Here is a 21,959-nt window from a genome sequence, read left to right as displayed (position 1 = left end):
TGGTTTTAACCTTTGTTATATTTTGTGACAAGGAGATCATGTGTATTCCATTTTGATGTGTTTAAAAATCAGTTGTCACTGAAGGCTGCTATTTAAAAATAGTACTCATGTGCACTGAAAGATTAAATATATAATTAAATATATAGAGAATTTTGCACCTAAAATTGCTCCAGGATCATTTGGCCCTGATAACTTTGACATATTAAAAAAGGCAGGTTTAGAGCAGCTTTTTAGACGAGGATTTGTAGAACTTTACTTTTTCAAGTAATTTTTTACAGGATGGATGATTGTTCAGCAGTTTAATGTAAAACCGTTTTGCCTAATTCAGGAGTAACCAAATCTTTAAAATCTATAGCCTAATCCAGCATGTAATATTAATTATGGTGGTTTTGGGAAAAGTAATCATTAAAGGTGGCAGACTTATTGAGCAGTCAGATGTAATCGTGTGCATTTTTATAGCAGTTCAAGCTTGTGGTTTTGTCTGGTAAAGTTCTGGCTTTACAATAAGGATTTAAAAAATCAAGTTCAGGGTGGGTTTTTGGTGTAGTTACCTTTAAGTGTCATTCTGTGCTGGAAACAAGGGCTCTAATAAAGTTAAATTCATACTGTGCTCTTGGGTGTTGCTAAAAGACTTGTTTTTAAAGAAGAAAAACGTGCTGTTGTGGTACTGTCAGGGACATCTTATATCCAGTAGAAGCTGTGACTTGCTGTTCATCTCAGTGCTGTGATTATAGAATCATAGAATTGTTTAGGTTGGAGAAGACCTTTAAGATCATAGAGTCCAACCCTTAACCCAGGACTTCTAAGTCCATCGCCAAACCATGTCCCTAAACACTGCATCTACATATCGCTGAAATACCTCCAGGGATGGGGACTCAACCACTTCCCTGGGCAGCCTGTGCCAATGCTTGACAACCCTTTCAGCGAAGAAATTTTCCCTAATATCCCATCTAAACCTGCCCTGGTGCAACTTGAGGCCGTTTCCTCTTGTCCTATTGCTTGTTACTTAGGAGAGGAAACCTACCCCCACCTGTGTACAACCTCCTTTCAGGCAGTTGTAGAGGGTGGTAAGTCTCCCCAGAGCTTCATTTTCTCCAGACCAAACAACCCCAGTTCCCTCAGCTGCTGCTCATGAGACCTGTGCTCCAGACCCTTCACCAGCTTCATTGCCCTTCTCTGGACATGCTCCAGCACCTCTTAGAGTGAGGGGCCCAAAACTGAGCACACTGTTTGAGGTGCGACCTCACCAGTGCTGAGTACGCGGGGTCAGTCACTTCCCTGGTCCTGCTGGCCACACTGTTTCTGCATGCGATTGAAACGGTACCCAGTTTAAACCCAGAAATTTCTAGCTAAAGCTACATAATGGGAATAGCTGGCTCATATTACCATCTTGCAGTTAGGTTATGTCTTAGCAGTGAGGTTTTTATAAGACTTTTCCAAAAATTCATTCTGCTTGCTACCATTGGTGTTGTTGACTTCCTTTATCTACTGAAGGAATACAAAGTCTTAAGACTACTTCAGATGATAACGTTATAGAACATATATGCGTGATTTTAGCTCTTCAAGGGTTATATTTACAAATTCATTACAAACATTACCTGGGCTTTTATGTTGGTGGAGGTTTGTTTTAACACTTTCTTTAGGTCCCAGTTAAAAATTTACTGTTTCTTTAGTTGAAGTAAGAGACGTAATTAGAATGCAGGAATCTAAATTTCCAGTGCAGTGGTGTGAAAGCGGTTTGCATGGCAGAGCTGCACTTCATGAGGGAGAAAATAACAGGTGTTCACTGGATCCTGTTGTCTGTTATTTGCACTAGAAGCAATATAAAATACATATAATTGTAAAATTGTGTATTTTGTGCAATGCCTAATGTTCTAGTTAACAAAACAGTACATAAAAGTGTAATTAAAAAAAAAAATAGCAAGATGATTGACCTTTGCAATAGAACAATATAGCGTGGAAATGGGTATTGACATGCTGTGTATATTGTTTATAGCAAAGGGCATCAAGTTAAGAGTTGGAGAAGTTATTGCTGAGATCTTTTGTTGTCCTTAGACTAGGTGCATGTAATAGTCACGTAGCCTCCTGGTCCTCTAACCTTCAACCTACAGTGATTCTGGCAAGAAATACTTGAGGCTCTGCCACCTCCCTTGTAAATAAATTCCAAGCCAGTTTTCTTGTGATAATATAATGCCATTTGCATGTAAGTGTTTATGTTCCACTTGAAGAAGAGAAAAACCCCTGCCTTTCCACACTTGGCATTTCTGACAAAAGCCTGAGGCATGAGAGCTCATTTAATTCATGAGCTCCAAGAAAGTTGTCAAAATTTTGCAAAGGTTGTTTTTCTTGCATTCTTTTTCACTGAGCTAAAACCCCCAGAATTTAAAACTGAGAAGAGAGAGTTTGGACTTTTCCTTCGATAATGCAGAGTAATCACAATCAAGTCTTTAACAAGGCCTTTAACTGAACCTACCCCTCCTTTTTTTTTTTTTTTTTTTCCTCCTTTCTGTTCCCAGACCGATTTGTGGGATTTACTACCTAGATTTTGCTGTGGCCAAGTTGCACAAGATTTATACAATTGTTTTTCTCAGATCACATTAACTCAATAAATCATGTTTGCCAATAATAGTGTGGAAATCCACTGGCTTTACCTTTGCGGTGGTACTTTGGACACTTTAAACACTACCAGAAATGGGAACACCTGTATGCTTTCAGAATACTTTTAACACCCTTTGGCAGATATATTTGGACAGATGCCTTATTTCATTACCTTTCTTAAAATGCAAACAGTGTTGAATAGCATTCTGTCTGAGCTTTTTTTTTCTATCGGCTTCCTGAGCAGCTGCTAGGCATTTTCTTCTTAATATGATCTAGGATTCTCTGCTGCTAGTAGATAGAAGCTGAATGCAAATGCTTTCCCCTCCCCCCAGAAGCTCAAATGCAAATAAGTGGTCTGTAAGCATAATGAACAGTTGCCTTTTGTCATAAATAAATGCAGAAGTCAATAATGCAGTATAAAAGCTGTTTTAAGGTAAAACGACAGATCTGACCAAAAACCTGGAATGCTTATTCAGCAACTTGTCAATTTTTCTGTATTCTATTTCATCTGAATGATAAAAATAATCTGTAATGACCTGTGGTACAAGTTAATTGTGAGAAATTTCATGTGCTTGCAAAAGACATGAAAGCAGATCTGTTTGCAGTACCACACAGAATTTTGTAGTAATATTTTCAGAGCTGGAGTAAATAAAGAATAGCTAATTCAAGAGGTTTTAATTACCACCAGGGCAGTAGTTGTAATTTTTTTCTGGAGGGACAAAGATACACTATGTACCTAATTACAGAAAATGTGCCAGTCCTTCAGAGACTGCATAATAATTTTCATTGTTAAGTTTTAGCTCCTAATGTACAAGAAATGAAAAAAAATTATGGAGTTTTGGATAGATTCTAGGTTTCATAGATAGTGTAATGATCATATCAACCACAGTCAGATGTGGTGTATGGTGGCATGCTGCATTTTTCTGTTTTGCTTTTTCCGTACACAGCTGTTCCATCAAGAATGCTCTGATTTTTTCCTAAAGCTGATCATTTTACTGTCTAGTGCATGAAATGGCTTCAGAACTAATGTTGACATACATCATCAGAGTGGAATAAATTAAAACTAAAGTATATAATTTTTTTTATATGACAGAGAAGTTATTCATGTTTCCATAGGAAGAGCATCAATGAATTAACTTTCTGTCTCCTTACACAAAAAGATTATCTCTGAATTCTTTTGATTGCGTTCCTTTTCCTTCAGTGTCTTCTCCATCTCTCCCAGATTGGCCACTGACCAAATTCTTTGGAATCCTGCTCCACCTTGACCCTGTCTCATTACTGCCTGGTGATCAAACCTTCCTTTCTAGGACCAGCAACATTTCCCCTCCACCTCTTCATTTCCTCTCCGTAGAGAAAGCTTTAATCACCTGTAAATTGAGTTCAGTTTCTAGCCGTTATGGTATGCAAAGTCTAGGTTACATTTTGGTGAGGAAGCTGGCGTCTTTCAACTAGTTGGTTCCTCTTCACTTTGTTTTGTGGTGTGTCTGAGGGAGTCCCTCTTCACTTCAACTGAATGTGCGACCTCCTGAAAATCTGAATTGCTCTGCAACATGTCAGTGTGTTTTAAATTATGTCAGTTAACTCTAATTGATAGTGAGTTAACTTCATTTGTAATAAGGATAAAAACATCAGTCCCTTGTAAAATGTGAATTTATTCCATCTTTTTGTAGTACGTCGTCCCCATGGCTTTTATTTTAGATGGATGGTTTCTCAGTTGTGGTGGATGTCTAGTTTCTTTGGCAAGCGTATTTTATTTCTTTAGACCCATAAATACAGGATTGCTGTGGCTTGGAACTGGCCACTGGCTTTGCGTTTAGCTGGCAACACAGTCCCCATTACCTGTCTGGCTGGACTTGTCTTAGCCTGCCTTGAGATTTGTTCTGACTTATAAAAGCATTTATCTAATGACAAAATAATAAATTCCATCTCCTTTATTTTAGCTCTTGCTTAGCTTTGTACAGCTGTGTGGTGTAACCTTCTTTGGTATTAGATGCTTTGTATTTAATAGGTAGTTACAACATGTAGTCACTGTCTATCTATCTATAACTATCTATCTATAACCCTAGACTAAAACGGAACGTAGAAGAGTAAAGACATGTGACAATTACTGAGGCCTTGAAAGTACTGGCATGGGTTGACACTAGAGGCCTCAGACCTGTGAACAGCTCACCAGTGTCCAGTTACAGGTCATCAGATAGTGTGACCTTGAGAGCAGAAAAAAACCCCCAGTTTTAGAGGAAACAAAGAGAACAAAGAACAGATATGTGGCATATATAAAACACATCATAAATGATGAATGAAGATGTATTGCAGGTTTGCAGACCCGTGAAGAAATAGCAAAGTGTAGAACACATTAACAAACATAAAAGTCACTCCAAGAGGAGCCTAGACGGAGAAGAGGAAGAAACAGGCAACTTCCTACTCATCATGGCAAAGGGCTTGGGAGGCTGATAACTCATTCACCATACCTCACCTTCCAAGGTTGAAACCATTGACCTTATGACCCCAGAGGGACAGTGGAAGGGTGAGCCATGGGTAGATAGTAGAAAGACTGTGTGTATGTATGTTATTTTAACAGTATGTATATTGTTTAGAGTGCATCGGTATCATTGTAAATGGACTAATAATAACTCTTGACTAGACTGTTACAACTTCCATTAGACAACTTTCATTAGGACTGGCTTTTCACATACAGTGTGTTCCTTTTGCCCATCACAAGATCCTGAATGTAACAAATCAGTGGAAATTCAAGCAACCTATTCTCTAACTTGGGTATCACACCTCAGTAACAGTGTGCATCTTCTGATTTTAGGCTCTTAACTGCCCCCCCCTTGCATTTCCCTGCAAAAACTAGTGTTTGAGAGAACAATCAATGCTTAACTGCAGATTGCCTTCTTTGCATTGGTTATATGAAGTCCATATACTCCTAACTTTTAGCGTTTTAACCAGATTTATCAGATCTTCTGCTTCCCTTCTTGTCAATTCCCTTTTCATTTGTCAGCTGGATCCTCAGTGGTAAGATTTGTTGTTTCCATTCTAGTTTAGTTTTACTCTTTCCTATTGTACTGGACTGTTTTTAAGCAACTTTGCTATCTTTAATCTAATGGTCTTCATTATTCTGAAGAGTTGGGGGTGCATACCATTTATATTCCGAAGATTTATTCAAACTATAGGTAAAATGACTAAACAGTGTTTTAGGTGTGTTCACTGAGAGATTTTCTTGATGCTTTTGGACACAAGAAGATAAGTTTTCATTTTCTGACAGCAAATGGTGTGAAATACAGAGCTCTTAATATCTTCCTCACCTTGCGTGAGGAAGTACTTCAAATCCTGACAGGCAGCTTATTTCTGAATTTAAAACTATTTTGCCATTGGTGAGGAGTTTTTGACATTTATCTCCTTTTTGAGCTAAATAAAATTTTTCAAGGAAATTGTGGAATTTGTGCATAAAGGACAACTGGATTTGAGGTCTTCAAGTTTTGTTTAGAAAACATAATAACTTTACTCAACACCAGGCGGTGTACAGTATCTGATTAACGCTGTTGTGGTTGATCTGGAGGAATGGCAAATGTTTTTTTAGGTTTCCAAGGAAACAGTGCAATAGGGCCATATGGGGGTATGAATATACATATGTACGTATAACAATTTCTTAAAATATGAAGGAAACAAGATTGGAGGTGGACTAGATATCCATATTTATATATGTGAGCTGTACCAAGCCTAGCTTTTCCCATCCAGCAATAAAGAACCTTTCACCTGCTCTAAAAGACTCATGAGTTTTGCCTGTATGACTTCCTACCAATCTCCTGTACCATTAGCTGGCCATAATGTAGTTGTCTCATCTGCACCAATGATAATTGTCACTGCTACCTAAAGGTTGTTAACTGGGTAACCACAGAAGCATTCCCTTTACCAAGACAAATAATGTCCATGACATTAAATACAGTCCTTAAAATAAAAGACTTCACTGAATGCTTTTCCTTGTAAGATTTGTTTATGTACTCAGTTGGAGATGTGTAGGTGAGCTGTTTTTTATCAGAGAATGGAAGTCTGGTCAGTGTATCACATTCTCTGGAGTTGCCAAAATAAAAAAAATGTAAGTGTAGGAAAGAGGAAAAAAAGATAAAATTGTCCTGCTAATTACATCTCTGATCTCTTTAGTGCAGTAGCCTGGATAGTACAGATTTCTCAAGCTCTGATTTAAGAACTATCAAACTTCAAGTAAATTTATTCAGTTAAATAGTAACATGATTGTAGGGGAAATTTCTTCCAAAGCCCAAAGGACTGATGACCTTGTTGTTCAATCTGTGCATACATGTTATTTACACAAGTTTAATCTAAAGTTAGTTATGACTCTTCCGAGTTGTCTGTTTATCTCCAGTTGTTCAGTGTGTATGAAGAGTTTACTCTTATCTTCTCCTTGATCTGCATGTTGACACGTGATATACTGTTGTAATGTTGAAGGTCAGGGAAAATTAATCTTTACAAGATGTATTAGCCTGACACTTGCCTCGGTGATTATATTTGAAATAACCAAAAGGCATGCCTGTTGTTTTTGTTAATCTCAGCTGTAATGAAGTATACTGTTTGCAGTTTGTTTGTATACTGCAGATATATTAGAAGAAGTTACTCTTTCTTGGTTCTAGAGGAATAAATTTTGGAAAATTATTGTATGGCCACTATTGCATTTTGCATGTCTTCTAGCAAAGATAGGAAAGAGCAAGACTGATTACATCTGATGAATATTGAAAAAAATTTTAATTTCAGTTCTTGTGAAATTGCTGTACCTAAGAAAAAATTATTATGCAATATTGGTTTAATAGTTTGTTTCATCAGATTTTAAATTAATAAATTGTATAACTTTGTATCAGATTAAGTGATGCATTGTAATGGGACTTCCATTTTTCTCACATAGATGGGGACCATTGTGTTTACACCTTTTCTTGCATGCCAATGAAGGCAGCATTGTGTTGAAGGAAGTGAAAAAATGAAATGGTAGCAAATATACTGATTGACATTTCTCTAAATTGAAGTTTTTATAATTTTTTTTGCAGTTAAGGCCTCAGTCCATCTCCATTGAGATAACTTTGATCTAATGTGTCATTGTAGTTCAGTTACATATCAGTAGTGATTTGCTACTGCTTTTTCAAGGGTTGTTTGTTGCAAATTGCTTTCAAGTCTCTGTTGGTTTCTAGATATTGGTAGCCTTCCCAAATACAGAAAAAAATTGAGGTGAGCTGGCCTGGTATTACTGAACTTCCTTTGAATTTTCTGAGTTCTCAGGAATGCATATATACTTCTAAGTATATATAATATTTAAGAAGTAGTGATTACCATAATCTGTTTGAATGTCTTATTTTTCCTTGTTTTTCTCTTCATTTTCAGGTCTGGCAGTTTCGCTTCAGTTGCTTCATGGAGACATAGAACAAATTAGGAGAGAGTATACATCCAGGTTTACCCATGGAGTATCCATAACAAGGAAACTAGGTTTTTCCAATATTATAATGCCTGGTAAGTTTAACAAGAAAAAACACTCAATAAGCAGTAAAAGAACTAGTGAGAACTAGTGAGAAATTACTTAGTTTTCAGCAGATTTCCAAACAAATACTGTATTGTAAAACTTCTTAAACTTTTCCAGAGACTTTTATATTAGTGTTTTTCAGATAGATAGAAGAAAACTGAGTCCCAGTGGCCCCACTGCATTATACATTGTATAGTTAGCTATATTGATGCCAAAAGGGCATAAAGCCATAGCAGCCTTTTTTGAGAGTTGGAACCCCATTTAGAGAAGTGAAGATGATTGAATGCAAGACTGATGAGCTCTGTGCAGAGAAAAAGATAACCAGCAAGAACTTTATGATCTTAGGGGCTGGTAACTCTCTGAATAAGGATTCACAGACTTTCACTGACACTCTACAGCTTCTGGTTTCATGTGGTTTGTGTCTCAGACACTGGAAATGAAGACACTGGAACTGGATAATAATAGGGATGTAGAGACTTTATTTTAATTATATGGTATGACAAAATGTGCAAATACTTAAATAGATAATAAGGAAGGTAGAAAAATCGTGTCAATATGAACGTGAAGAAGCAAATGTAGGAAGAAAATAGCATTGCTAGCTATAGTTCTATCCCTGAAATGAAATTAAGTTTAATAGGTTGCTGAAAATTATAAGGCAGATGTCTCTTTAAAGGAGAAGCATAGTTGCAAGCAGACTAGTTTGGCATGATTATGGTGTTGTGGTGTTGCTGAGAAATGTTGCAGGGAGGAGCTCACATCTTGATTTCCGCTGAGTCCACACACAATGCCTTGAGTCTCTCAAATGTAAATCATCCTCATGACTTTGCAGGTTTTAACAGAGGCTACCTTCTTAAAGATCTGTCTTTGCATTCATGGGTACCTAAATCAAAAGTAAACTAAGGTTCTGAGGCAAGAATAAATAAGCTGCAATACTTCACTAATCAAGGAGGTGTTAAATAGGCATTTAAAACTCAGTAATGAGACTCAGCTTTAGCTATGGGCACGTATTTCTCTTGAACTTCTGCCTGAAACTTGATAACTGAGATTTCACTCTTGTGTTCTTACTGCCAGTTAAACATCTGTCCTTCTGCATCCTTGATCAGTACTACTAATCACTTAACACATACACAGAACACAAGTTAATAAAACAGTTTTAGCATTTTTATGAAAATACTCTGCTGATGTGACTGTAGTATTTAGAACAATAAAACACGAGTCACGTGCCATTTAATTTGAAAGCAGATTATGTATGTTTAATGGAAGCATTCAGTTGAAATCTTAGGGCTTATTAGCTAGAATTTCTCTGTTGTATTACTGTTGAATTTGTAATTTGAATCAAATGACCGTTATAGATAATATGGCTGATACAGTGTATTCAGTAAAGACTGCCTCCATGTTAACTCCCATTAAGAAACCCTTCTCCATTTATCTATATTTAATGACCTTCTGCTCTGTTACTAAATTTTCGAAGTTCTATGCACAGCTCTTGTATCCCCTCACCTTCCAGTTGTGAAATAATGTGATGTACTAGACTGTGAAAAACATGTTACAGCAGACTCTGTAATCAGCTGCTGGAGGAGTTTCTCAGCTCAAAGAACTGTGTAGGGTCAGTTTGTCCTGTTTTTAGTTAACAAAATAATACATTGATTCTGTGCTGCTTTCTCAGTCCAAATATATGCATACCTCGGTTTAGAAAATGTACAAATTTTATTTTATGTTTACTGGCATAGATGAGAAATAATTATGTTACTCTTGCAATGATGAGTTTCAAGGGCTAACCAGAGCAGTATGCCCTAGGCACTGAAATGCCTGCAGGAGCCTAGTCTTTGAAATGTTTTTTTCTTTTCAAGATCCCCTTTCATTTTGTTTCTTTTCTAGTGTCTTCTTTTCAGAGATAAATTAGAGAACTTCAACTTTTGGCACTGGAAATGGTCATTAATTAGATCTTATTTTATGATTTTGTTGAAAGAAAGTATGTTGCAGTGGCTAATTAGCACTTGGGTTAGGGTTCTGAACCAGACTCTTGAATTATTCAATAAGAAATACTTCATGCTGCTAAACTACAGTATGTCTTTTATAAATGCCGTATTTTAAGTCTTCTGGTGTATTTAAACTCTCTCTGACCTTCATTTTTCATCCTACCAATCCTTTTCTCTTTGGAGGTTACTGTTAAAATAACTAGGTTCAGCATACATGCCAAACCAGAATTTTGTTGACAATAGTAATGCACAGTTTATGGAGCAGTGCTTTTTATGTCTCTGGAGCCTGACAGGGTGAAGCCACAGGATGGTTTTTCCGGCACCCCGTGAAATTTTTTAATGAAGAACTCTGAGTGTTTTAGGAAATGAAGTAGATGGCTAGGAAAAAGGTGTATATGATTCAAAAAGGCTGTGAAATGGGTAACTCACTTCATTGTAGCTGACAGGAGGAGGACAGGCATTGAAAGTGTAGTCTTGTGAGTTTAATCCACGTGTATTTTCTAGGTTTAACTGGAATTTAAGCACAGAATCTATGCAAACACTAGTAAACTTTCCAGCATCCCAGTGTAGCAGTCTGCAGATGCACAGGCCAGTATTCTCAGAAAGCTTTGTACAGCATCATAGGACAACTGTGCTTGCATCCTGAATTTCTGTGTTCACCATTTCCTAAAAGGACAGACAACCACATCACCACTTAGTATATAAAATTTTGCATTTAATATTTACAAACCTACTATACTTTGAGCAGTGCTTTAAGTTAGATTAATGTATATGATAGGTGATGGAATGTGAAAGGCCTTTTGTATTTTTCTGTACATGCTTTTACCAGCTTTTTTGCTGTTTTATGTAGTGCACTCTTATGGACTCTATTTCTAAATTTGACTTACAGCATCTGTGTCAGTGCGTAACTTCAGTGCTGCATATGCTCATGTGTTCTAGCACATATGCATGTACATATTCTTTTGCATCTTTGGAAGATACCCACTTCCATAAAGGAGCCTGATCATTAGTGTGTGTTGTCTGGGGGTTTTATAATTGGAATAAACCCTAACACAGCTGTTTGTCTAAATGAGGGCTTACTGGAGGAGCCATAGCTCCCTGCTAGGACTGCCAGTTGTAAACAGTCTCTAAACTATCATATGGTAAGCGTCCATATAGTTGCCTATCTTCCTTTCTTGTGCATTTCAGACAAGAACTGCGTCTGCTTTATTTTATTTAAGCTATACTGTTCTTAATAGTGCTAAGTCTGTTACTGGTAGTAGTTGTCTTGGCTACCTGGTACATTCAAAGCCAAAATCCATTTAGCATGAGACGCTAGAACATGAAGTAATCTCATGTCTTTCTGTAGAATCCTTTTTTCACTAAGCAAAGTTAGGTCCAACCCTTACTTCCTGGAACTTTATGCATTTTTGAATTTGTGTGGGTTGGGGTTTTTTTTTTGTTTGTGTGGGGTTTTTTGGGGTTTTTTTAGAATTACAAACTTATGCAGCTTTTTCTATAGTATCAAAGGTAATTTTTAATTAAAACAGCTATAGATACAGTTTTGAAAGGTTCTGTATCTTATAGAGGACAGCAGCTTGCCTCCAAATGTCTTAGTCCCTAAAATGTACTGCAATGCATAAACAATTGGCTTGTTTACTGACATCTCAACAGATTTTCATAGATGGATATCAATTAGCTATAGAAACCTTTTCTCAGCTTATGATATCAACTGGTGGCATTACTACTGCTGACATCTCTCTACCACTTTGAGGTAAGATCAGAGTTTGTATTTCTTCCTGTCCATCCAAACTATTAAACTCTTATGATATTAGAAAAGTTTTGAGAAGAGAATTGAGAAGTCAGTACAACAGTATTACATTAACCATTGTTTTCCTGATTCATAAGCTTAGAGGGTTTGTAATGCTGGTATCTATAGCTGAGCTGGTCAGTCTTGACCGCAAAATTCTTGGCTTGTAATACTTCACTCTGGATTTTTGGTCCTTTTCTTAACCCTGTGATATATTTTTGCAAGTAACATAGCTAAAGACTCTACATGAAGCTGCAGTATTAATTTCCATGATGGAATTTTCATACTTTCAGACATTTGTCAAATAATAGAAGTTGCCTTTTGTTTCTCAGTGTTCTTTTTTAAACAACTTCTGCTCCTTCAGCAGATAGAGTAAGCTGCGCAAGATGTTGCAGTGCTTGTAAGTTTCCAACATTAGGCTGTCATATGCTTAACTTAAGAAAAATGATTTATTTTTTTACCATCATATCTGTATTGCTTTGCATTTGTAAACTTTTAACTTCATTAGTTTTCCTTTAGCTGTCCAGTTAAATCTCATCAGAATCCAGTCTTTGAAAGTTACTGAATACACTCATTACTCCTTCATCTGGATTATTAAAAGGTCTTTTATTGTCTTCATGTGCAAGTACACACTCCAATATTTCTTACTTTCTATTTTCAGAAGCTTTTAAAATTAAACTAGACTAGAATCTTTGTCGTTTTATACAAATGATCTCACAAAATGCTATCTTTGTGATAACAGGCATTTTTCAATTATGTGATTTTGACTAGAAGCATATTTCCTCTTTCAAAGCTTAGAATAAGAGTCTGGAGAGCAAAAATTTAAAGCAAGCTATGGAATCTGTTCTCTTCATCATGGTTTCTGTATCTGTCAGTGAGTTTGGACTTAGTAAAGAGCTGTTGTTTCTAGCAAAAGAAAGTGTCTGACACACTTAAGCATTTTTCTCCCACAAGCAGTGGTATAAATTTTTCCAATCTTATTCTATATGGAGTACAAACAGCCTAAATTTAACACCTGCCATTGTTTGCAGTTCTGATTTCCAAGAATCCAGAAACATGTATTTTTGATTACTAGAAGTAATATCGCCTGGATATATTAGTTACACAAAATAAGTTTAAGCAATATTGTGGAGTAAAGACACCCTCAATTTTGACCTTTGACAAAACTGTAGTACTCTGTGGGGAATGCTCTCTGCTTTCCAAATCCTATTTTAATGCATTTTTAAAGCTTTGATTCTATCTGCTAAAGGAATTACTGTTTCTGCAGGTCACCAGAGAAAACAAAGGTACTAATATGTGACTACATACTTGGTGAGATAAGTGCCAGGAACTTCTATGTTGTTTTCCTTCTTCCCATCTCTTCTGTCATGTTTTCTTGGTTCATTAGGAACTGAAGGAATAATAGAAGAGAACATGGAAAGGGAAAACAAGCCAGAATTTAATTGGAATTCCCTTGATTTAAAGTCTCTGGAAGCAGAGAATGGGGAAGAGAATCTTCTGCATTCTTTGGTATTTGGAAGATTAAGTTGGCTTTCTTTGGAACATAGAATAAGTAGCAGTGATCCATGGGAAGTGTATACAAGGGTAGTTATGGTCTGGAAGTCTTTTTTTAGTAAACCAGGGAAGAAGCACTAGCAAACTGACAATTGAATGCTTTAGCTGTGTAAAAATAAATGGTCTTTCAAAATTCTGTTGGAAAATTTTTTTCTTTGTATTGTAGCTATACAAAATCAACAGGTCAAAGTTCGATGTTAAAAAAGCTTGTAAGTCTTTTATTCCCCACTTGTTCAAAGCAACTTTTTTAAATATCCTTGTTAAAAGGAAGAGAAAAAAAGAAAGGCATAGAGCAATTGGGTCTTATGTGGTAGATCTACAATCCATTTGACATCTGAAAATATTAGTTTGAGAATCCCTCATAAAGGGCATTTGATTTGTTTAATCACCTGTTTTCTGATGAGTTTTCTTAAGGCTTGTTGACTTCCTGTGATAAAACTGAAAATGCAGATAATGTTCTGTTGAAAAAGGACAGTAGGGTAACGGAGGAATCTGTTTATTCATATTTGTCTTTGATTTATATGCCAAAGCTTACTTAATGTAATAGTAAAAAGGCTGTAGTGTTACCAGTCACCAATGCTCCCAGAATTCTAATACATGCAGAGTTGTTTTCTTTGCCTTATGTAAACAAGGATATCAGTAATAACATAAAAACTAGCTAGCAGTATGTAAATAATAGGAATGGTCTTATTCTGTCCACCCCCTGTCATGTACTTAAATGCAGACACACGCCCTGCCCCAAATAAGTTTTTGTCAAGTATCACCCAGAGGGTGCCAATCTTAAACTTTTTTTTTGTATGCATATCTTTAAGCACTGGCTACAATGCTTTCTCACTCTTGAGATTTGTGAATATTACTCATAAATAGTTATTACTCTGAGTCTTGCAGAAGCTTCTTGCAAATAGTGAAGTTGTTTGCCACAACAATGAGGAAATCAAGGTGTTGCTATATGGTGAGATAACACTGAACAGAGCTGACTGGGGATTGTCACAGTCTTTTAAATCTGACACATTTACTGGCAGCTTCAGGGATGACAATGAGATTTGCCCCATTTCCTAAAAGTCTGGAATACATTCGCTGATAAGTACCCAGCCACTCTTTTGGTATGATCTACAATGCAAAACAAAAGAAGAAATTGTTTCAATAATGGGATTTTACTTCCTACAAAGATAAAATTATTTGTGAAATGCAGTGTACCTTTATCTTTCTAAGCTGATCTCCTTAAGGGATGCGCTTCTCGGGTAACATTCTTCTGTACTATGATTTTCAGGAATGGTGCCAGAGTGCTTAACCTGAATTTTCTTAATTGATTTTTTTTTTTAATTAAATACAACTCTGGATTGTGTAAGAAATCAGGAAGGGAAGGTGAGAGACTGGCATGGCTGAGTAAAGATGTGCTGGGCAAACTAAAGGGCAAGAAGGAAATGGATAGGCAGTGGAAGCAGGGACAGGTATCCTGGGAAGAGTACAGAGGTGTTGCCTGGCTGTATACGGATGGGGTCGGGAAGGCTAAGGCTGAGGCATAGCTGGAGCTGAGCTTGGCAAGAAACACAAAGAATAATAAGGGCAGCTTCTGTAGATATGTCAGCCAAAAAAGAAAGGTCAAGGAAAGCATACCCCCCACTGATGAACACGACTAGCAAACAGGTAACAACAGACAAGGAGAAGGCTGAGGTACTCAGCAACTTTTTTGCCTCTGTGTTCACTGACAATCTTGCTTCCCACACCTCTCAAGTGGGTGGACCTCAAGGCAGGGAGTGGGAGAGCAAAGTCCCTCCCACTATAAGATAAGGTCGGGTTTGAGACCACCAAGGGAACCTGAACATATGTAAGTTTATAGGAGCCAATGAGATGCATCCCAGAATCCTGAGGGAATTGGCTGATGTAGTTGCCAAGCCACTCTCCATGATATTTGAAAAGTCACAGCAGTCAGGGAAAGTCCCCAGCGACTGGAAAAAGGGAAACATGACACCACTTTTTTAAAAGGATGGAAAGGAGGATCCTGGGAACTACCAACCTGTCAGCCTCACCTCTCGTGCCTGGGAAGATCATGGAACAGATTCTCCTAGAAGCCATGTTAAGGGACATGGAGGACAGGGAGGTGATTTGACACAGCCGGTGTGGTTTCGCCAAGGTCAAATCTTGTCTGACCAGCCTAGTGGCTTTCTATGATGGAGTGATTACAGCAGTGGAGAAGGGAAGATCTACAGATGTCATCTGCCTGGACTTCTGTAAGGCCTGTGATACATTCCCCCACAACATCCTTCTCTCTCTAAATTGGAGAGATACAGATTTCATGTGTGGATTGTTCAGTGGGTAAGGAATTTGTTGGATGGTTGCATTCAGAGAGTAGTGGTCAACAGCTGTCAACTGAATTCAACAGAATGTCAACAGCCAGAGAGAGATCAGTAATGACTGGTGTTGCTCAGGGGTCTGTACTGGCACCAGTTTTGTTTAATATCTTCATCAATGACATAGTGCGATGAAGTACACCCTCAGCAGATTTGCAGATGACACCAAGCTGAGTGGTGCAGTTGACACACCTGAAGGACAGGATACCATTTAGAGGGACCTGGACAAGCCTGAGAAGTGGGCTCATGTGATCCTCATGAGGTTCAACAAGGCCAAGTGCAAGGCCCTGCACCTGGGTATGGACAAGCCCCAGTATCAATACAGGCAGGGGGATGAAGGGATTGAGAGCAGTCCTGCAGAGAAGGACTTGAGGGTACTGGTGGATGAGAAACTGGACATGAGCTGGCAATGTGCATTTGCAGCCTAGAAAGCCAATCATATCCTGGCTGCATCAAAAGAAGTATGGCTAGCAGGTCAAGGGAATTGATTCTGGCCTTCTGCTCCACTCTGGTGAGACTCTACCTGGAGTACTGCATCCAGCTCTGGAGTCTTCAGTACAGGAAAGATGTAGACCTGTTGGAGTATGTCCATAGGAGGGCCTCAAAAATGATCAGAGGGATGGAACACCTCTCCCATGAGGAAAGGCTGAGTTGGGGTTGTTCAGCCTGGAGAAGAGGAAGCTCCAGTGTGACCTTAGAGCAGCCTTCCAGTACCTAAAGAGGGCCCTCAAGAACGCTGGAGAGGGCATGTAGTTCTAGGACAAGGGGGAATGGCTTTAATCTGAAACAGTAGATTTAGATTAGATACTAGTAAAGGATTTCTTCCTGTGAGGATGGTGAGGGACTAGAACAGGTTTCCTAGAGAAGCTGTGGGTGCCCCATCCCTGGAAGTGTTCAAGGCCAGGTTGGATGGGGCTTTGAGCAACCTGGTCTAATGGAAGATGTCCCTGCCCCTTCCAACCCAAACTGTTCAGTGATTGTATGAAATTATCAAAGTTGAACTGTCAGAAAGTGTCGCAGCACTCTCCAAACTAGCCGGCTGCAACAAGGTCTTTTACAATCACATACCAACATACTCTTCATACTAGTCCCTCTGCTGCCTTCTCCTAGTCTCTCCTTTTTCAGGGCGTGTGTTCTCTCTCTTCTTCCTTTTCTCTTTTCCTTGGCCTCTCTCTCTTCACTGGCTGCCCAACCTCTTAGCAGAACCAGCCACAGCTGCACATTGTCTACATTGGCCAACCCGCTGCCCCTGAAGCCAGCCCACAGCTGTATGTTATTAATATTAATTAACCCAGCTTCATTCCTCTACAATTCCCCCTTCTTTTTTTTCTTTTTAACAATTCATACCTCATGTTTTTACCAGCCATCACAAACCTTTTACAACTAAACTTTTCATACAGTCCTATATAATTTCTCTACAAGAAAGTATTTGCAAGAGTTTAGTGTTACTGTGTTATTCCAGGACTTAGTCTCCCCCCCACAGGCCCCCATCAAACATATATTTAATAAACACATATATTTTGATAGTTAAAGTATTTACAACTTTCAGCTTGTGACTACTGGAAATATGATCAGCTTGTAGTGTAATGTGTTGAAATTTAGTGATGGGCAGCACTGCATCACTCAGACATAGGGCCACCTACTTTTGAATTCAGCTCTTCTGCAGTTTGCTGTGTTTCTGTGAAGTGCTTGTTCTTGTTGTAACTTTAAGCTGTGCCAGTTCCAAGTCTACTGGGCTAAAAAGGGAGTGGAAGTTTTCCTGCCCTTATCTTTTGTCTTCTAGTTTTGCTTGTCGTTGTATCAGCATGGATAGCAACATCATAGAGCATCCTAGCTGCTAAAAGACATAGAATGGATTGGCTGAAAGGGTAGGAGGCAAGGTAGACTGAGGGCCCCTAGCCCTCCTCAGATCTCCTAAAATCACCTTCTACGTGTGTTATTTAGATCCTCCCACTGACAGTAGCTACACAACTCTTGTTCCATTCTACAAAGTATTCTAAGGAGCTTTACTCTAAAACATTTTGCATCCTGGATAATACCATTTTGTCAGAGCCACATCCAGAGATTTTCAGTCCCTACAACTGAAATTAAGAGCTGTTCAAGTCATGTTTAGGGTATAAAACAAAGCAACTCATTAGCTTGTATTTTAGAAAGATGTAAATGAACAGGAACTTTGTCTAAACAAAATAATGTTTTCTGTTCCTTTTCAATTCATGTTTGGAAAGGGCCTATAATTCTGAGCAAAGCTTTCAAAAAGGCAGTTCCTAACAAAAGCTCCTAGCGGGTTCTGTGTAATTATTTTTAAATTAGTGGCTGCTGTCAGAACAGTTTAGATTTGCACACTGAAAGCTGTAACTATCAGAGATGCTATCTTGTTCAAATACAATCATGCTGTGTTTTGTTACAGTAATAAAGAATCAAATTGGAATTTATTTCCCTAGAAAGCTTTTCAAGGATAGATGGCAAACTAAACTCTTCTTTCTAACGAAGACAGCTACCTTTTGATTCTTTGACAGCTATCTTCAGCTTGAAAACCTTATTCCACATTAATATGCTGCAAAAAATTCTACAGTTCTAAATGTGGATGGAATATGAGGAAAGTCTTGTTGTTGTAATATCTGTGTTGCATTTGTAACTCACAGTTTCCTCAGTGTAATTTTAAAAACAGTTTACTTTGATGCTTAGATTAGGTACAAATATTTCTAGAAAAACAAAAGATCAAACAGTACATTCATACAAATGTTCTTCTGATGCTTATCTTGATCTGACCTTCTCCTTAGTAGTGATTACCTGTGGTGTTCCTGTCACCTGAGGTTCAGGGGGAGCATTCAAGCCCCTGTGAGCTGGGGGCAGCTTGCACATAGATGCCATGGCTGGGGGCACACCCTGTGAGCAGCAGCAGACCAGTGCTTGTACGCAGGACCTGAATAGTGATGATGCAACCTCCTACTTGGGAACGAAAGGGAGCCTGCAGAACCATCCCATAATGAAAATGCACTGTAGAGATAATGCACGCTCAGGGGTCCTATTGTCATCTCCAACCTGGAAATCACTCCTGGCTCTTTTCTCGTTACTGATTATTTAAAATTTGTGGTTTATAGTTGGCAGGTTCAAGAAGGCTGACCGACCTCCATTAGCTAAGTGTGTCCTCCGGTAGTTTGTCTCATGATTGTTTTTTGACTTTAATTGGCCTTTTTTTCTTGTTCCTTATAATTGCCTCTTTCATGTAATTGATGTTGATCAGGTCTCTGTCCTTTGCTCCTGTTCAGCCCTTGGACAATTCGTTGGTAGTTGAAGTCATGAAGCTTCATCTGTTTCTTCTTAGGTCAGAAACCTTGAGCTGTAATCTGACTGGTTAGCACTTATATCAGGGGCATGAAGCGTTTGGAGTTTTTCTTTTCTCAGTCTGTATATAGTACTTTCAAGATATTTTTGCCTGGTCAAAGCTGGAATCTATTGTCAGGACCATATGAAAAGGCAGGTACTGCCAATGCTGTGCTGTACACGTTTTGATTTAGCAACCCAGATATTTCAATTCAGCACTTACCACATACAATTCAATTCAAGTACCAGAGTAAACGTTCCCACAGAATGTGCGCTGAACACTTGTGCTGCATGGGAAAGTTAAGGCTGTATAACCATCCACGTCACTGCAGCTTTGTATTTTGTGGTTAAATTTTATGGAGCTTCAGTTTCCATATAGTTCTAGCCCTTACTTTGTAGTAGAAGCTCTTGTTGGAGTGCTTCAGTCTGCAACTCTTAATATTTAAAAATCTGGTTTTGATTAAGCCAAATAGGTGAAATAATAGGGTGCTAAGTAAGTGCCAAGGTGTTGGGGTTAATAGGTCACTTCTGTAATTGGCACAGAAGATACTGATACCATTTTTCAACACATTGCAATAGTGTCTGAAGTAAGAACAAATAGCTCCCTTAAATACATGCTTTTGATCCTCACAGTTTTTGTTTTTTCATGAGAGAGCTTATTACTTACTTCCATCTCTCACAGGGACAAACACCAACTTTTTTTTTGGTTTGTTTTGTTTGGCACCTTACATCCAATGTAAAACAGCCTTCTGCCTTACCTATGGTTTGTTGTAACCTCATTTTTATTGTTTTTTTTTATTTGGATAGTGGCTAGAAAGGAGTTTTACCAAGATAAGCTTTTAAAGTGTTGAAATGATTCAGAAACAATACAGAAATGCAACACATAGCTTCTTTAATTTGCTTTTCTCCAGCTTTTGTTGACTCAGCTCATAACCCACATGTCTCGAAGTGTCCACTTCTAAGGAGACCTAGGTGATTTAGTTTCACAAAACACGTTTAATAATATGTGTGTGTGTGGTTCACCATTCCGTAGTCTTTTCTTACTCAGAAAACTGTATGTCATTCCTAGATAACACTGACTTAGGGGTTTGACCCTGTACTGGTTAACAGTGTTACTAACGGGATGTTGATATTCACATGTTTGTTGTACAGTCCAGAAGCTCTGCTGAATTTAGAAAGCAGGAAGAAAAGTTACAACAGGAGCTGGTGGAAGGAAATGCTCCATAAGAACAGGGAAAAATGAACTGCCCTCTCTTTTGAAAGAAAAGTTTTCAAGTGACCTAGATATTTTCATCCCACACAACTTAATTATAGGTAGAAGCCAGTTTGTACCTAAAAGTTGAACAACATTTTTAGTATTGCTTTTGGTTACTTATTCCTGTACCAGACTTCATGCTGAAAATAACAATTGAAGGTTTACACTGAAACGAGATATAGAAAAGGGGACTTCACATTTCTCAACATGGAAATAAGCTGGAATAATTAACGTTGCTTTTTTCATCATGTTTCAAGTCTCAGCATGTCTGATTGGAATCCAATTATATAGCCATGTTTTCAACCAGTAATTAAAATTTGATGTCCTGTACTAAATAAGATGTGCCTCTTGTTTCTGTGCAAATTCCTTAGATTTGGTCAAGTATAAGACTGTGTAAAAATCTCAGTACACATATACCTAGGAGAGATTTGAGTCATGCAGATACTTTAGCTGAAGATACAATTTGTACTCAGCGAAGTCTACATCATAACTCAGGTATTCAGCAAGACTTTGCCTTTCAGTAGTACTTATGGCTGTAATTGCCTCTCTTAGTGAAAAGAATCCACCAGAATTACGTCTGGTATAGTGATTAAGGCAAAGATCCCATGGAAAAATATCGCATGTTCTTGTAAACAGATGTGTAATAACAGTTGCCAGAAATTAAAAAGATCAGTTAAAAGAACATACATAATTTCAACAACTTGCTGATGTTTGAATATTTTACAGAGCAAGTTGGAATTGTCTTTACTGAAAGAGGGGCTGCAAAAGAATGCCCTAATTTAGTTTTACACAGACAACCTCATTTATTTTTTTTTGAGCGAATTTCTGTTAAGGAACATCAAAGCAATGTTATTTCTGTGCTGAGGAGGTTAAAGAGATTAAGATATCTCCAGAGCAGTATATTAAGAGTGAAATAGATTTTTAAATTTGGATCAAAATATATTTTTCTAAGTTTTTATTATTGTTTTATTTCATTTTTCCTTTCCAGAGTACAGTTTGCTTTCCAAATTAATTTTCTTTCGTCACCATCAGCTATTTTCTGATAAGACTTTGTGCTTGGTTTTTACAACTCCATTGACTTTCTGCTTTTATGAACTTTTACTTGTAATATGTTCATATAAATACTGTGCTAAAGATTTGTCAAGAGCATGACTTTAAGTTCTGAATGTTCTGGTGCACCTACCTGAACTGTGCAAGTTCAGTATAGTTGGGTTTTTTTGCATTTTGGTTGCAAGTAGTGATTTTTGTAAAGTAAAAGTGAAATATGTGTGTGTACAAATCCAGACAGAAGGCCAAATTTAAACTAAAATCTAAATTTTTGTAAAGTTTCTAAAATGTCAGGTAGGTCACATACTTTGAGAAAATGAAGCTGGTGTTGTATCTACCTGCTGCAGACCGTACCCTTGACATGTAGGCCATAGTTTACATTCTTTTTGATTAATTTTCCAGCCTCTTTCAGTTATCTCCCCTCTGCTTTTCTATTCATTTCCATATAAAACATTGTTATTCCTCCGATATTATGAGCAGCTTGGTCTCCTCTTGGATTTCATTTGCCTTGCATGATAGTGGAGAAAATCTGGCATTTCTT

General features: G+C 37.8%; 1 protein-coding gene across 4 annotated transcripts in view; it reads left to right on the top strand.

Moving 5' to 3' along the window:
* DOCK4 (dedicator of cytokinesis 4) overlaps positions 1-21,959 on the top strand; it is a 256,460-nt gene that overhangs the window by 135,962 nt on the left and 98,539 nt on the right. For all 4 annotated transcript variants that reach the window (XM_056338944.1, XM_056338946.1, XM_056338943.1 and 1 more), the window contains exon 13: positions 7,984-8,109. In XM_056338944.1, the coding sequence (XP_056194919.1) occupies positions 7,984-8,109 (126 nt within the window). The remainder of the gene's footprint in view (positions 1-7,983; positions 8,110-21,959) is intronic.

This window comes from Falco biarmicus, chromosome 5, assembly GCF_023638135.1.
Source record: "Falco biarmicus isolate bFalBia1 chromosome 5, bFalBia1.pri, whole genome shotgun sequence".
In the NCBI taxonomy this organism is placed as follows: domain Eukaryota; kingdom Metazoa; phylum Chordata; class Aves; order Falconiformes; family Falconidae; genus Falco; species Falco biarmicus.
The sequence above is the reverse complement of the archived record's forward strand: the minus strand, read 5'-3'. Positions and strand labels throughout refer to the sequence as shown.